This window comes from Sceloporus occidentalis, unplaced genomic scaffold, assembly GCF_023333645.1.
Source record: "Sceloporus occidentalis isolate IW3139 unplaced genomic scaffold, rSceOcc1.0.p SCAF_1, whole genome shotgun sequence".
In the NCBI taxonomy this organism is placed as follows: Eukaryota; Metazoa; Chordata; class Lepidosauria; order Squamata; family Phrynosomatidae; genus Sceloporus; species Sceloporus occidentalis.
In genome coordinates, this window is record NW_028316981.1 from 191,650,307 (window position 1) to 191,665,223 (window position 14,917).

Genomic DNA, 14,917 nt, shown 5'->3' on the forward strand with positions numbered 1-14,917 from the left:
AGAAACATCAACATTAGCCATTCCTTAATTTCTCATATGAAATGTTCACATGAGCTCAAAAACGGGTTGAAAGTTACATAAAGAAAATAATAAGCAAGTTAAACCTCATATTTGCTATTAGGTATTGTTCTTGTTGTTAAGATGAGCAAAATATTACGCATTATCTCTGCACTTGAGATTCGCACCATAGTCTGTATGGTCTGTTAGAAAGGCATTTACCATTACCAGTTGAGTCTCCCTTACCTAAAATGCTTGGGACCAGAGATGTCTTGAATTTTGGAATATTTGCATATACATAATAAGATGTCTTGAAGATGGAATCCAAGTCTAAACGTGAAATTAATTTTGGCTTCTTATACACTTTATACAGATAATTTTATATAATATTTTCAATAATGTTGCATATGAAACAAATTTTGTGTATACTGAACCAGAACTGAATCAAAGTAAAGGTGCCACAATCTTAGCACCCATGTAGACAATTTTGGATTTTGGAGCATTTTGGATTTCAGAATTCTGGATAAGGGAACCTCAACCAGTAGTGATAATTAGGATTTCTATTTTAACTACAATTTGAAGTAGTTTTCAAACTCTGTTTATAGGATGACTTTTAGTTAGTGTTAACTATGGTCAATGGATATATGGATTAATATAAACTCAAGGTCAAAACCTGAAATGAGAAGGGATGTGGCGGACTTAAGACCATAAACGTACAGTTCGGGTTTGCTTCTGTTAATATAAATTATTTCCTGATGCTTAAACTGCTTTATAGAAAGCATTACTAATTCATGCCAGAAAGGAAGTGCACTTTTGAGCTTTCATTTCTAATTTGCAGAGAGCCAGCATTACGTAAGCACCTGGCCTAAAAGATAATTATAGAGATGAAAGCTGCACACAGTAGAGTTCTTGGCAAAACCCACCTAAACTCAAGTTTAGAAGCTGATCCAAAGGAAATAAATGTTTGGGGAACTGTGCAATGGCCAAGGCTGACACAAAAAGGTTTCGTTCAAGTAAACTCATTGGCTCAACTTTGAGCCAGCCAGCCTGCTTCATACAATCACAGGTGAATGATGAACTATGATGTTTTTGAAAAAGCAACACTAATCCATGTTACTGTCTATACTCAGGGAAGAACCATGCTGGGGCCCCAGGCATTACCAAACTCCACACTAATCAGCCTATGGCTTGTCAGTCATGTGCAAATTGCCATCATGAGATTCATTCAGCCCAGATTTGCTTCCAGCATGTTATCATTGCCTGACCGCAGTCTGAAATAGATTTTCCATGCATTCCAACAACTCTCTGTGATACAATGCCAAGTGTTTTGAGCTGGCTTTGTTTCGGATTTTTGCAGCTTGCTGCTCTTAGAAGAGATGAAAACTGGTGGAAGTGGTTGGTTTATTTTAAGATAATGTGTTTCTCTTTGGTGCTGGAAAAGAAAAACCCCAGGAAAAATAATCTCTGTATGGTGGTATTAGGTCGTTTGGGGACACATTTTTCTTCCTCTTTTTCAAATCAGCTCAAACCTCATCAGCCCAAATGCAACATGCTGAGCCAAGTGATGATGTACAAGGGCCTTCTTGGTGGCCGCTCCTAGACTCTGAAACTCCCTTCCTATGGAAGTGAGAATGCCCTCTTCTTTGTTGTCCTTCTGTTGGCAAGCTAAGACATTTTTATTCAGGCTTTTAAAACAAAGTCTTAAAGAACAGGCTGGGGATGTTGTACTGCTTAAAACTGTACTATTTTAAAGCATTTTTTTCTTTTTAAAACTGTTTTATCCTTTTAACAAGTGATCTGTTTTAATACTGTATTGGTTTAATTTTATTTTAAGGTTCACATTTGCATGTTTTTAATCATACTGTTCTTTTTCAATTGTAAGCAGCTCTGAATCCCAGGTTCTGGGGGGAAAACAAGATGATGATGACGACGATGATAACGATAATAAAAATAATATAGTGCTGTGTATATGTATCAAGTACATGTTTGTACAGAGGGGGGAGGGGGAACCAAAAAAGCTGTGCAATATATGAATTCTTTTTTGGGGTGGCTGGTGTCAATCTGAAAGACTGTATCTCCTTACATCAATCAACGTTGTGTGTTAAGATCTGCAAAGGAAGGCTTTCTCTCAGTCCCACCATCCTTGCAGGTGTGGTTGGTGAAATCTTGTGAGACAACCTTCTACAAGTGGTCCAGCTGACCCCCTTCCCTCTCTCTTTCTGTTGGCAAGTGAAGACTTCCTTATGAATTTTGCAGTTTGTGTGTAATGTGGTATGCTGTGTTTTTAAAATCTTTAAATTAAATTGTAATGTAAATATGTTAGCATTTTAATTGCTTTAAACCATGTTTTTAATAATACTGTTATTGAATTTCCTTTTTTTAAAAAAACTTTTGTAATCAATGGTTTAGCTGTTACTGTTTCATTAAACTATTGTAAGCTGCCCTGAATCCCATTGTGGAATAGAAGAACAATAAATAAATAAATAATTGGAGAGAGTTGTGATGAGACTCTGAATTTGATAATGTGTCACCACAACACTGTTGAAGCAGAGAGAAAAATGGGCACAATTTGCACTTCACGTAGACTAGAGTATTTCACACGTGAGGCTTACCTGTGAGTAAATTGTTATGAAATCGTCAGAAATCGTGAAAGAAGCATGATTGAGGTTCACACCCCTGCGCACTTCTCCCATCAGTAAATTGTCATAGAGGCGTCGGGGCTCGTTTCGCCTGGTAGTAAAGCATCATTGGAGCCACCATTTGGTAATAACGGGAACTTCCATTATTGCCAAATGTTGGCTCCATGACAATTTACTGATAGGAGAAGTGAGCCCCGACGCCTCCATGATGATTTACTGATGGGAAAAGTATGCAGGGGTATGAACACCGATCACACTTCTTTCATGTTTTCATAGCGATTTACTCACAGGTAAGCCTCCTGTGGGAAGGAGTCTGCATTTGGAGGTATGAACACCGATCACACTTCTTTCATGTTTTCATAGCGATTTACTCACAGGTAAGCCTCCTGTGGGAAGGAGTCTGCATTTGGAGGTCTGAGCTATCTTTGAGAATAGGGAAGCATGAGTCTGATAATTCCTTATTAAATATTATGATAATGCTTCAAGTAAGTATTAAAAGAAAGAGAAAATGTAAAAACCATGTCAGAAAGGAAAAAAAGTAGATATATGGTTTACCTGATGACCATAAAAAATGAATAAACTGGAGCACAAAGACTTTTCTTCCCACTACTACACATTCCTAAATGCCACCAGATGACTAGTAATAATTAAGAGCTCTTTATTTTTGACATTTCTTTAAAAAGGGCAAAATCCCAGCCCACTATTCTGAGCTATGTCAACACTATAAAGCATGTTTGCAGCAAAATACTTCCTGGCATTAAAGTATAACTCTCCACTAGATAAAGGCCTATGATTTCTCTAATTTGAGAAAATTAAGTCAATCTGTGTGGCATTTCTTATCTTTTTGTAATTTATTCTGCTACTGCTAAATATTGGGAGGAGCAAGAGCTGCTAAGGGAAGCTTTTGACAAAATCACTTGCCAGAGTAATTAAAGTGGTGGGCTCCTCCTTCCTCTGGCATAAAAATGAGCCAATAACAAGGCTTTAAAGTTTGTGCTAGTTTACCTCAAACTCAAAACATGGGAAGACAGGTAAAGGCAAGAGCCTTTTCAAAGAACAGTGTTAACAGTCATCTGTGTTAATTAATTAGTGCAAAGAGACCAGAATAAGAATCAAAACTTGAGAATGGAGGGTAGAATGAGATTTGCTCACAATCATCAAGGTAGTAGGGGTTTTTTTTCCTACTGAAAGGAGTCCTACTTTTGGCAAGGTGTAAACATGGTGTAAATGCCCTCCACACCTCTAGAAAGTGTAGGGGGCATTTGGGGAGAAATCTCCCTTTGTGGTTTTTGGCAGTGGATGGTGCAGTGGAGTGCTGCTCTTGTAAGATTTCCCTGGGGAGTTAATATGTCTCAAGCCTGGCACAGTTACCTGCCCCTAGGTTAAACAACCTATGCATTTAGAAGCACAACTGACTGCTCAATTATTTCTTTGGGCCTGCATTAAGTGAACCAACCTGACTTGTACTTCCTGGACTAATAAACTGATGATAATACAGTCTTCAGTCTTTGCACTGCTTCAGTTCTGCAGTATAGTTTTCAGTGCAATAAAGTGCCCAGAAACATATTTTAGGACAAAATGCATACCAACAAGATTTAAATTTGTATTCAAAAGAACATGAATTTTTGAGGATAGATGCATAACAGATTTATGACTGAATCTGCCATAGATTCTCAACTGTAAGTTGACCTCATATATAAGTCGAGGGCAGGTTTGGGGGTCAAATTTATGGATTTTGGTATGACCCTGGATAGATTGAGGGTAAAACATAGTGGCACGTCACAATGGATATAAAGCAAAGGGGAAATAAAGGAAAACAATGCCAAAGAACTTGCACAGTTTCACTAGGCATAATTGTTTGTGCTCACCTTAAAGGCTGGATGGATGAGGAGGGAAGTATGAAAATGGTGGCTGTGTGATGTGTGTGTAGGGGCAACCAGGCACAGACAGGGCTAAAAAAAGACACACACGTCAAAAAAGATGAGAAAGCAAAGCAAAGCAAAGCAAAATTTAGCAGTGATTAGTCATTAACTTTAATGTAATAACTTTGCCTGATTTTAACCCAGAAAAGTTGACAAACATACCAGAATTAATGTAGCCACAGCCAAAATCCATATTTACTCACACCAAAATTTGTACCAATAACAATGTAAATGTTGTTTAAATACAAAGATTATATAAACTAACTAACTAAATATGATTAATGTCAAAAGCTTTGTGAAATAGACAGGTTAAAAAAATAAATCTAATTGCTCTACATAAAGCCTGACAGTACAATTGTACCCATTATCTACTGACAAGTAAATAAGTTAAATGGTTATCTCAGATAATCATATATAGGATTTCTAACTGTGCTACACCAATTTTTATGTTTCAAGGCATGTAACATGGAAGTATTATAGTAAGATTGGACACAATTAAAGGTAGGTAAAAACTAATGCTTGCCTAGCCCAACCATAAGTTGTCGAAACCCTTTATAAAGGACTGTGCCCCACCTGTGGCTTTCTTTAAGCATTGGTCACATAATCACAATTGTAAACATTCAAAAATGCAAGAGTTGGATCCCCCCCACCTCTAAATGAAAAACAAGATTTCCAGACAGTAAAATTCTGCATGCATGATAGCCTTGAGTGCTTTCAGATTTTCTAACATCATCTATCAATAACGAAGACCTGTACCCCACAAACTACACCAGAGTTGAAACTTACCTGGAAGAGGTTATGAAGTGGCTGAGATTTGTGTGTGAAGGAAACAACAAACTTCTCTTTTCTCATGATCTGCTGCGCTTGGCTCAACCAGGCCAAGAAGGGCTTCAAAACAATACTTAATCACAACTTACCAGCTGCAGTTTAGATCACCTTCCAGAAAAATATTTGCTGTTTTATTAGTCTAAATAGCCTAAGTTCAAAATATATTTTGAATTCTGTGGGCCACATTTTCCCTTTATTGCCACTTGCAAGAATTTCTTAGCCACACAATCAGTTAAGAAATAAAATAAAGCAACTTGACACCAGTTTAACTGCCATGACTCTATTCTAGAGAATACTAGGATTCACCAGAATACTGATGAGGCACCAGAACTCTTTGACAGACCAGACTGAATACCTCACCAAACCAGAAATCTGAGGATTCCACAGAATAGAGTCATGGCAGCTGAAGTGGTGTCAAATTGCTTTATTTCTGCAGTGTGGAAGAGCTGAAGGTCTTCTTATGTCCACTCATCACACAAAACCATTTCTAATGTTTTTACAGCAAACAAAGAAAAATAGATGTATTTATATTTTATTCATTCAAGAATTGCAGAAGCATCCATTTTTTAAAATTTAACACAGTTCTTCATCAGGCAGAATTTTCATCGTGTTTAGTAAAGCCCAGAAGCTTCTATGCATTTTTCCATTATTTTCCCATCCAAAAACCTTGTTAGTATCATATAGGTTTGGGGACCAATATAGTAAATACAACCTATATTAGGATGTAGAAGAACAATGTTTCTCTCTTACTCAATGCTTCACTTCTAGTAACCTAAGAATGGAAGTTAAATGAAGCAGACAAGCTAGGAAAGGACAGATGATGGAGTTCATAACTCTTTGCCAAGGTAGGAGCTGAGACCTCTGGGTGTGAAGTAAATACAAAAGAAAAAAAATTAAAGTAGTGAAGAAGTTGAGTTTAGAGTGGGGACAAGGAACTCTTTGACCTTCAGATGTTTTGGATTACAACTCCCACAGTCTTTTACTTGGTTTAGGACACCCTCCAGCTGTTCAGATCTGGCAGGGACAGTCTCAACTTGGCTTCTGTTAAAACAGGTTTTCAATTGCTTTTAAAGAGGTCCCCTTTCTTCCTCCTTTCCCCACAGTTCCCTTTTATCCTCAGCTTATTTTAGTTGGTAGAAAAGGTTTAGCCTTATTGCATTACGAAAGAAAGATGGAAGGCCGCAAGATAAAAGTGACTTTTTGCTTAACCTGTCTGACAATGTCGTTCTTCCATTCTCCCTCCAGACGGAGCTAGTCATAAAAGGGTGGCTTTTGAACTGTTTTTATTTTCCCAACAAGACAAAAGGTACTGTTTACCATCATCTCTATTGGGAGAAGCATGCAAGTGCGGCATGGGCATACGGGAAGGTAAGCAGAAAGTCGCTGCCTATCTTGCTGTCTCTCGTCTTACTTCTGTAATGCGATAAGGCTCAAAGTTCAAAGTGCAAAGTAGTTTATACTCAGTTAATACAGAAGAAGGAAGAGGAGGGGAGGAAAGCAATTTTGTCTTTCCCAGTAGACTCAAAACAAAAGTAAATTGTCACAGTCTCTCCTAGGTAACTCGTGTATTCTTTCCCATTAACAACTTACCGTATATACTCATCCATAAGTCTAACAATTTATGCCCAAAAATTGACCCCAAAATCCCAGTTCGACTTATTTACGGGTCACTGTGGTAATGTAAAAACAGCTCTTTCAGATTTCCCCAGGCAGTTTCTTTTTCTCTTAAGCCAAGCGGAAAGAGTCCTGGGTGACTGATTGATATTGCTGTTTGTTTAAGAGTCCCTCTCCCACCCACATGCCTGGCTGAAACACTGAAGCAAAAAGCCTCAATGAGAGCCCCTCTTGCCGCACACACACAAACACACGCTGAAGGAGCTTCCAAGATTTACCCTCAACCTATCCATGGGTCATGGCAAAATCCATAATTTTGGCCCCAAAATCTGCCCTCAATTTATACATGAGGTTGACTTATAGTCGAGTATATAAGGTATGTCATCTTGACCACATTTTGTTGTTGCCTGACCACAAGTGATACAGTTTCCATTTATGAAATGTCAAAGGGCATGGTTCACAACATTCTGGGAAGGGCTGCTCAGAGATTTCTGGTTCAAAAAGTAGCTCCTATAATACTAGGATACTGCTCTGCGATTACTTTTGGCAAGTATTCCCTGCTATGTATATGTTCACTTGTGTGAGTCTTCCATGCTATACCCCTATAATTGTTAAAAAATCTAACATGGGAGCCTTTCAAACTATACAATTACAGGACTTTGAATCCTCTTTAACTGCCATGGCAAGATGCCACTGAATCCTAGGATCTGCAGTATAGAGAGCGGTATTGCTCTGCCAGGGAGCTCTAGTGCTTCACCAAACTACAGAGTTCAGAATTCCATAGTATGCAGTCATGACAATTAAAGCAGAATCATAGCACTGTAATTGTGTAGTGTGAAAGAGCTCCTTATTAAAATATAAGCTTTAATATAGGGATGGGTAAGTGTAATACTCCAGATGTCATATGACTGTATCTTCTTTCAGCTCAAGCCAGTAACGCCATGAGGGATACTAGGAGCTGCAATCCAACAATGTCTCGAGGGTTCATAGTTGCTGACTTATGATTTCTTACTGCCATGGGAGTGGTAAATATCAATCCAACTTTATGTAGGTGTTCTGTCAGGCCTATTTCACACAATAAAACCTGCCTGCAAAACTGAAGCCACATGATAAAACTTGGATATGGACTGATAATATGCAGATCAAAAGATTTTGTTTTGCAGAGAATCCTGTTCTTGCAGTAGGTACAGAGTTTGAACCCACATTCAAAATCTGTAGGGGAAAATACCTCACACCCAGGTAATAACCTTTCAAAAGTAAACCAAGGGCTAAAAGATCTCTGCGCCACACTGTTATTTCCCTTCAACTTTTGTTTATTGATGTACTGAACATGAAAAAGTACAAAGGATCCAAACACAAAAGAAAACATGTACAGCCTCTTTTAAATACTCAACAGAATATATTTTTTCTACTCCAACAGATGTGAATTAAGTCATACTGTACAACTTCAAATAAATACCAGCCTTACATTTTATTAAGTGCTCTGATAAACAGTGTAAAGTGAAGCCCAATAGTCATGCCTTCTCATCAATGCCAGGTTTATTTGTTCATCTTGCTACAGCAGCATATAGTAGCAAAGAATGTAGCTACTGTTTCCCCGCCCACCTGCCCCCCATCACCGCAATGGAACGCTTTTGTTTTCGGATACATACAAAGTTTGTGTTAACCCAGAACAGTTGCTCGACACACCTAAAGACAAGTGTTTCTTAGGAAGCCAATTGATTTTGAGTAGCATTGAATGGGTCTAGCATGAAAAGTCGCTTGACACTTTAGCACACTTTATTCTCCCACAGTATTATGTACTGTACTATACTGAAAATTTATAACTACAGTTTCGTTTAAAAAATAAGAATCAAAAAAAGCAACTGCAAAGATCATGTACAAGTATGTTATGCATAGCACACTGCTTGTTCTAAGGGGAAGCGATATGAGCATCTCAGTTTATACAAAAAGCAGGACGTAACTATATAGTTGTCAGTGCATCCTGGTGAAGGCACTGCAGCCTTCAGCTTTTTAAAAATTTATTATAAGCTAGATGCTAATCAGAAAATATTTGTACTTTTTGACCTTAAATTTCTTCCATACATGGTAAAGACTTTATTATTTCCCCAAATAAGTGATTTAAGCATCATACAAAGTTAAATTTCAATAGCATACAGGTATTTATGATTCTGGTATGAAAAATGTAAGGAATTTGTTCAAAACCTATGGTTATACTCATTTTTTTTACCACAAACATATTTATAAACAAAAATGTAGCATCACCATAAACAGCTGAAGCTAGACTATCTACAGACAAAATTTGCAACGTATCTGATACACTGTAAGTTCAAGTCCTCAGGACAACAAAAATGAATAAGCAGACCTCAAGTAACAATCTTAATGCCATTTACAAAGGAAAAAACATACAAAAACATTCAAAATTTGAACATCACTTGGCATGTTAAGTAAAGGAAACAAAAAACCAGAAGAAAACTCAAAAATATTAGCTGAAAAGAGGTTCATAAACTAAAGATCTTATTTACATTACACAAAGCTCAGGTGTTAGCCTTAAACGTAACTTTCAAAATACCTTCAAATATATCCAACGCAAGACTGCTCCTTCCTGGTCTGCCACTGTGCAAACCATGTGCAAACATCTTTGTTTTCTTTAAGACAAAACAATTCTTCAAACAATACTGCAAGTACATCACTAAACACCATGAGCTCTATCTGAAGGGAATTCTATAGGAAGAACAGATTTTTTCCCCCATCTCAGTTAATTTAAATTTCTTGCCTGCTCTTATATACTTTTAATTTTTTTCTTTTGTTTCAAAATCACAAGTTAATGTGAGCCACCTATCACATAGTAACCAGGATGTTCAGAGACTGCACCAACGATTACAAAATCAAAACCAGCAGTGCTTTCCCAGTGATTCCACTTCTTGAGTAACAAAGAACTCTAAAGAATTTCTACATCATAAATCTCTCTAAAGTGTTTTCCCCCCAACCACTGCAAATTTCCTGGTAAGTTTTAAAAGCTCACTAGGTGTCATATGAAGAGATTTCTCAAAGTATTCAAGTCAAAATATTTGTTCCAGGACCTGTAAAAAGTTTCTCCAAATTTTCTCTTTTTTATAAAAATAGATGCTTTGTTTTTTTTAAACCCACATCAAAGAGGCTCTTATCTCTTTGGCAAGGTACTGCTTTACGAAAAGTTCTCCATTAATCTTACAATAAGCTTTTATAATGCACCACCCCCCTTCCCCAACCCAAATTATAATTACAAAATAAATATTTTTAAACTTTATAAATAAAAATGTAAACTTCAAAACACTTTTCTTAAACAGACTAAACAGCAAGGCATTAAAGTGTAAATCAAACACAACGTAAGAATAACGAACTCAAGAATTGTAACACAAAGCCTCAATATCTACTCACAGGTTCAAGGCAGTCGTGTAAAAGAAATTTCTTCCCTTAGCTCAAACATTTTAAAAGGTCCGCCTTCTTCAAAGAAGGCAATAGAATGCATTGTGACAGGTAAAAACCCTGTACCTTTGTCCATATTCAAACATAAGATATTTAAGAAGTTTTAATTCAAATACTAGCAATAAAAAATCTCACATATTTCTTAGGATGCTAGTCTGTTATCCCCCCCCTCCCATCTCAACACTGACTTACAAAGACATTTACTAATGTATAAAGTTTCTTTTAACTTGCCTTTGTCGAATAGTTTTCAAATATAAACTGGGCTGAGGGCAACTCATTAGGCTTTGTGCGTTTTGTTTGTTTTAAACGAGACCTGCAAAACTCTGTCTCCAAGGCGGTATCCATTCAGGCTGGCTATTGCCATGGCTGCCTCATCATAGTTTGTCATAGTCACAAATCCAAAACCTTTGCACTTGTTTGTGTTGAAGTCGCGGATAACCTTCACGTTGGTAACTGCTCCGAAGGGTCCGAACATTTGCCACAGGATGCTCTCGTCCGCATCAGGAGCTAAATTGTACACAAAAATGCACCATCCGGTTCCCGCATGTCCTGGGATGTTGATCCCAGCCAAACTGGTCATTCCATCAATGGTCATTGGAGAAAACCTACTACCCAGTGCAGAAGAAGAAACACAAACAGAAAAAAATATATTTAGGAGAAGCCTAGTTCAGAGTAAGTATTTCAGAATGCAATCTATTTGAATATTAACCAAGAGCCTTTCTGACTAGCCTTTGTTTGTATCTGTGCTAAGTGTGTGCTTTTGGCTGGAGGTACCCTATTTTTCTGAGCATACAAAGCCACAGTGAAGTGTCTTTCAAACCCATTGCCAAGATTACTGCTGTGGTTTGGAAAAACAACAACAACTCAGTAACATACTGAGAGAATTGTTATAATCACAGCTCACATAAGCCTCTGTGTATTAACTCCTCTCTTACTCTTCCGAGGTCATTAGATGATTCGGCTGCATGTCCCCTACCACTTGGTATAACTCAGGGCTGGGGGAAATTTTACATCCCACTACATGTTGATAGACTTCAGGTTCCATCAGTCTCATCCAGCCTGTCCAGGTGGTTAGGACTGATAGGACTATCAGATCATCAAAATTGGCATAGGTTTCCTACACCTATTGCATCTGGATAATTCCAATTACATGGCAGAACAAGATGTCTACAAAAAGTCCTCTGCTGTATTACAACAATAGTCACTTTTTTTGGAGGGGATGTCATCCTGCCCCTGCCCCCAAAAAGTGTGGTTCCATTTTTATTTTATTTTTTAAAGGCATGCCTCAGCTACCAGAAGTTTGAACAATATTGTAGTTCCCATGTCTGCAATGAGTTTGGCCAAGCATCCTAAGAACCATACTACAAAATTCCTTTTTGTGATATATATAAAATTAGGTTAAATTCAGAAGCTGCATTGTTATAATTTTAGCACTGGAAGTGATCTTCCAATCTTCAATTTTTTTCCTGGTTTAGTTGCTTAAAAAAAAACTTGTAAAATATTTTTTTATTGCTCCCTCTGTCTTACAATGCAATGACAATCTGTTCAGGTTGCTCCTTCCACTAACCCAGAAAGACATTATTAACACATTAGTTTTTAGTTATCCCAATTCTCTGAAAGCAGAATTGAAATCCTCACTAAGGCAAAGACCTAAAGAATTTGCCTTCATGCAATGGGAGATCTGTTGTCTGGATTCCTGGCTTTCTTTTTATTTTAAGGTCAAAGTTGCATTTAGGCCATAGTATCTAAATGGTGAGCAGTTCCCTACCCAGAAAGCAGGAATAGGCACACAGACTTCCAGATGTTGCTAACCTACAAATCCCCACAATCTTCACCGCTGACAATACTGGCTTGGATTGATAATGACTGTATTTCATCAGCCTCTGGAGGGCCTTCCCTGATCCTATAAGTATTAGGCTGTCCTTATCCCTGTATCAAGTATGAACTCCCTTACAATCTTCATCCACAGAGGCAATGCTACTGGCATCTGTAAGGGACTTTCAGTGGTATCTCAAAGGCTAAGATAAGGCTTAAGCACACTAAAACACAAAGGTCCTAAAATATTACAAAATATGTAATTCTGACACAAAAGGCAATGACACAATGACATACAACATTAAAAGCCAGGCACAAACTGCACAAGAAGCTACACAGAAAAGCAATATTAAAATGCTGGAAATTGATGAAGTCAAAAAAGAGATGACAAGACAGGAAGCGGTAAAGAAATGCAATTAGCTAAAATGATTTTAATTTCATAACATGCAAGCACCCAATGTTATTTCATTTACAGAATTTTAAAATTTTATCAATACTGCAAAATGTGTTCAATTCAATCACTATTTTAGTATTAAAAAATTAATTATTATGGACCTAACACAATTCCTCATTACCTCTTTACTCCATAAGCCATATTGAGCAGATTGTCCAACCTGAAAAACATATTTAGTAAAATGTTCAGTCTTTGGATCTTTTTACCTTCAATAAAAAGTTGCTACTTTTGTCTTGGAATGTTTCTCACCAAAGAGGTTGAGACGAGGGCTACTGATGTACGACTAATATATATTACCTACACTCACTCTGCCTCCCCCACTTTTGAGCGAGAAAGGGAGAGAGACTGCAAGTATTCCCACAAAGCCAGCCTTGATTAAATTTCCATTAGGTATTTATGTAAAAGAGCAGATCAGCCTCAGGAGCACATAAAACAAGACTTTCAATTCAACACTATCAAGACAATTAGGCATTTTAAAGCAAGAAAACACCCATATTAGAATAGTTCAGAGAATCAATTTTATACCGAGATCAGTTCAGAAATCCTTACATAGGAAGGGTTATTTTGTCTACACTGTCACTTCATTACCAGAAAGCCTGTTGGGCTGAAATATTACTTCAGTTACTTTGTGCTTTTTCTGTTACTTGTTGGGAATTCCATTCTATACAATTTCTAAAAGATTAGAGATTTTCCCAAGTTTAATCATATTTTGAACAGACACACTGAAATCAATGGAACATATCAATCATGACTAACCTAAGTAAATGTAATGATCTCTGTGATTAGAACTATATGCAACCTACAACCATGATACCCCAATTGTGTCCCAGGTATCTTATAACATTGTAAATATTTTATAGTTTTAAAGAAGTAGCTGTGTTACAGTATACATTTTATATATTACATCTGTTCTTGATTAAATGTCAACTGTAGAGTGGCAAGCCGCAAACATTAATAAAAAAAAGTCTTCCACATCAACCTATCTTGAACAAATAAGAACTTAACAAATCAGGTAGTTCTATGCTTCAAGAGAGTGATAAAGATATTGTTCACATTTTTGCTCAGGTCTCTTACTAACTATTGTTGAGGAATCAGAATCCAGAGTCAAGAACATACACTCCCATTTCCATCCCATCCCACATTAACCGTACTTAAGTAAAACATCTTCATCAAAATTAACTGTGGTAAATGCTACTTCACACAGAAATATGATTACCAATTTGACCTTTTCTTAGGTTGGGATGGGTTTAGCAGGTGGAGCACGTAGTCTGACTGAGGCCCTATTTTTTTTAACCCAAATTAAGAAGGCAACGGTACTGGCTAGCAACCTTTTTAAAATTTAAATGACAGTCAACACAGCTTGGATACAGCAACATACACACACATGGAACAAATATAGTATTCTCCCTTGAAAATCAATACAAATTTAACTATTATCTCAAAGTGTCTAGTTACATACCTTAGGCATTAAGTTAGTCTCTCAAGGAGACCTAACAAGAATATGTAAAAAAAACAAAAAACCATCAATCTGTTCAGAATAGCAATTTGACCAAGAACACTTGATGGGGTATTGAGAACATGAATGTAAGACTTTCAGTGAACTGAAACCTTTTCTTCCTCTTGAATTTTGACCTCAAGTTCTTCCCTACAACGTGCCTATGGTGGCTAGATCTGAAGGACCTAGGCTTAGTAGCATGTAGCAGCCTGCTAGTATACTGTCCAGACCATGAAACTCAGAAGGGCTAAACTGGGTTATTCTGTTTTCTCACTGCATAAATGATAACAATGTGTGCCTTAATGTTTAAAGGGTTTTTGCTTTACCTTTGATTTTCTATTGATTTTTTTTAAAGGTCAGCTACAAAGTTCTATAAGACTGTCTTAAAGTTGCAGTACTGTCGTGGAGACCCTTTAAGCCAGAAAAGCAATAAATAAATATATACAGATTTAGGATTTCCTATTATAAATAATGACAGAATATACCAAATAAAATACAAAGACAGGGGAACATAAATGGTAACACTGCTTTTGACTTTTAAAAAAATAAAATAAAAATCTTATTTTAAGTTTTACACTTTTATTTTCAAGGGGGAAAGTCAGATTTCTCAACTCAGATATTCTAGAAGACTTGAGTGGAATTTAATTTCTGCCACATTAGAAATCCCTGAGGAAATTGTTCATGG

The 14,917-nt window shown here is 37.0% G+C and overlaps 1 protein-coding gene across 10 annotated transcripts in view; it reads right to left on the bottom strand.

Moving 5' to 3' along the window:
• Nucleotides 1–10,103: 10,103 nt before the first annotated feature.
• ELAVL2 (ELAV like RNA binding protein 2) overlaps nt 10,104–14,917 on the bottom strand; it is a 173,816-nt gene continuing 169,002 nt past the window's right edge. For 8 of the 10 annotated variants that reach the window (XM_089487979.1, XM_089487967.1, XM_089487959.1 and 5 more), the window contains 2 exons: nt 12,859–12,897; nt 10,104–11,076 (listed from right to left, as the gene is read on the bottom strand). In XM_089487979.1, the coding sequence (XP_089344105.1) occupies nt 10,746–11,076; nt 12,859–12,897 (370 nt within the window). In that variant the 3' untranslated portion in view covers nt 10,104–10,745. The remainder of the gene's footprint in view (nt 11,077–12,858; nt 12,898–14,917) is intronic. The other 2 variants (XM_089487933.1, XM_089487923.1) reach the window with 1 other exon arrangement.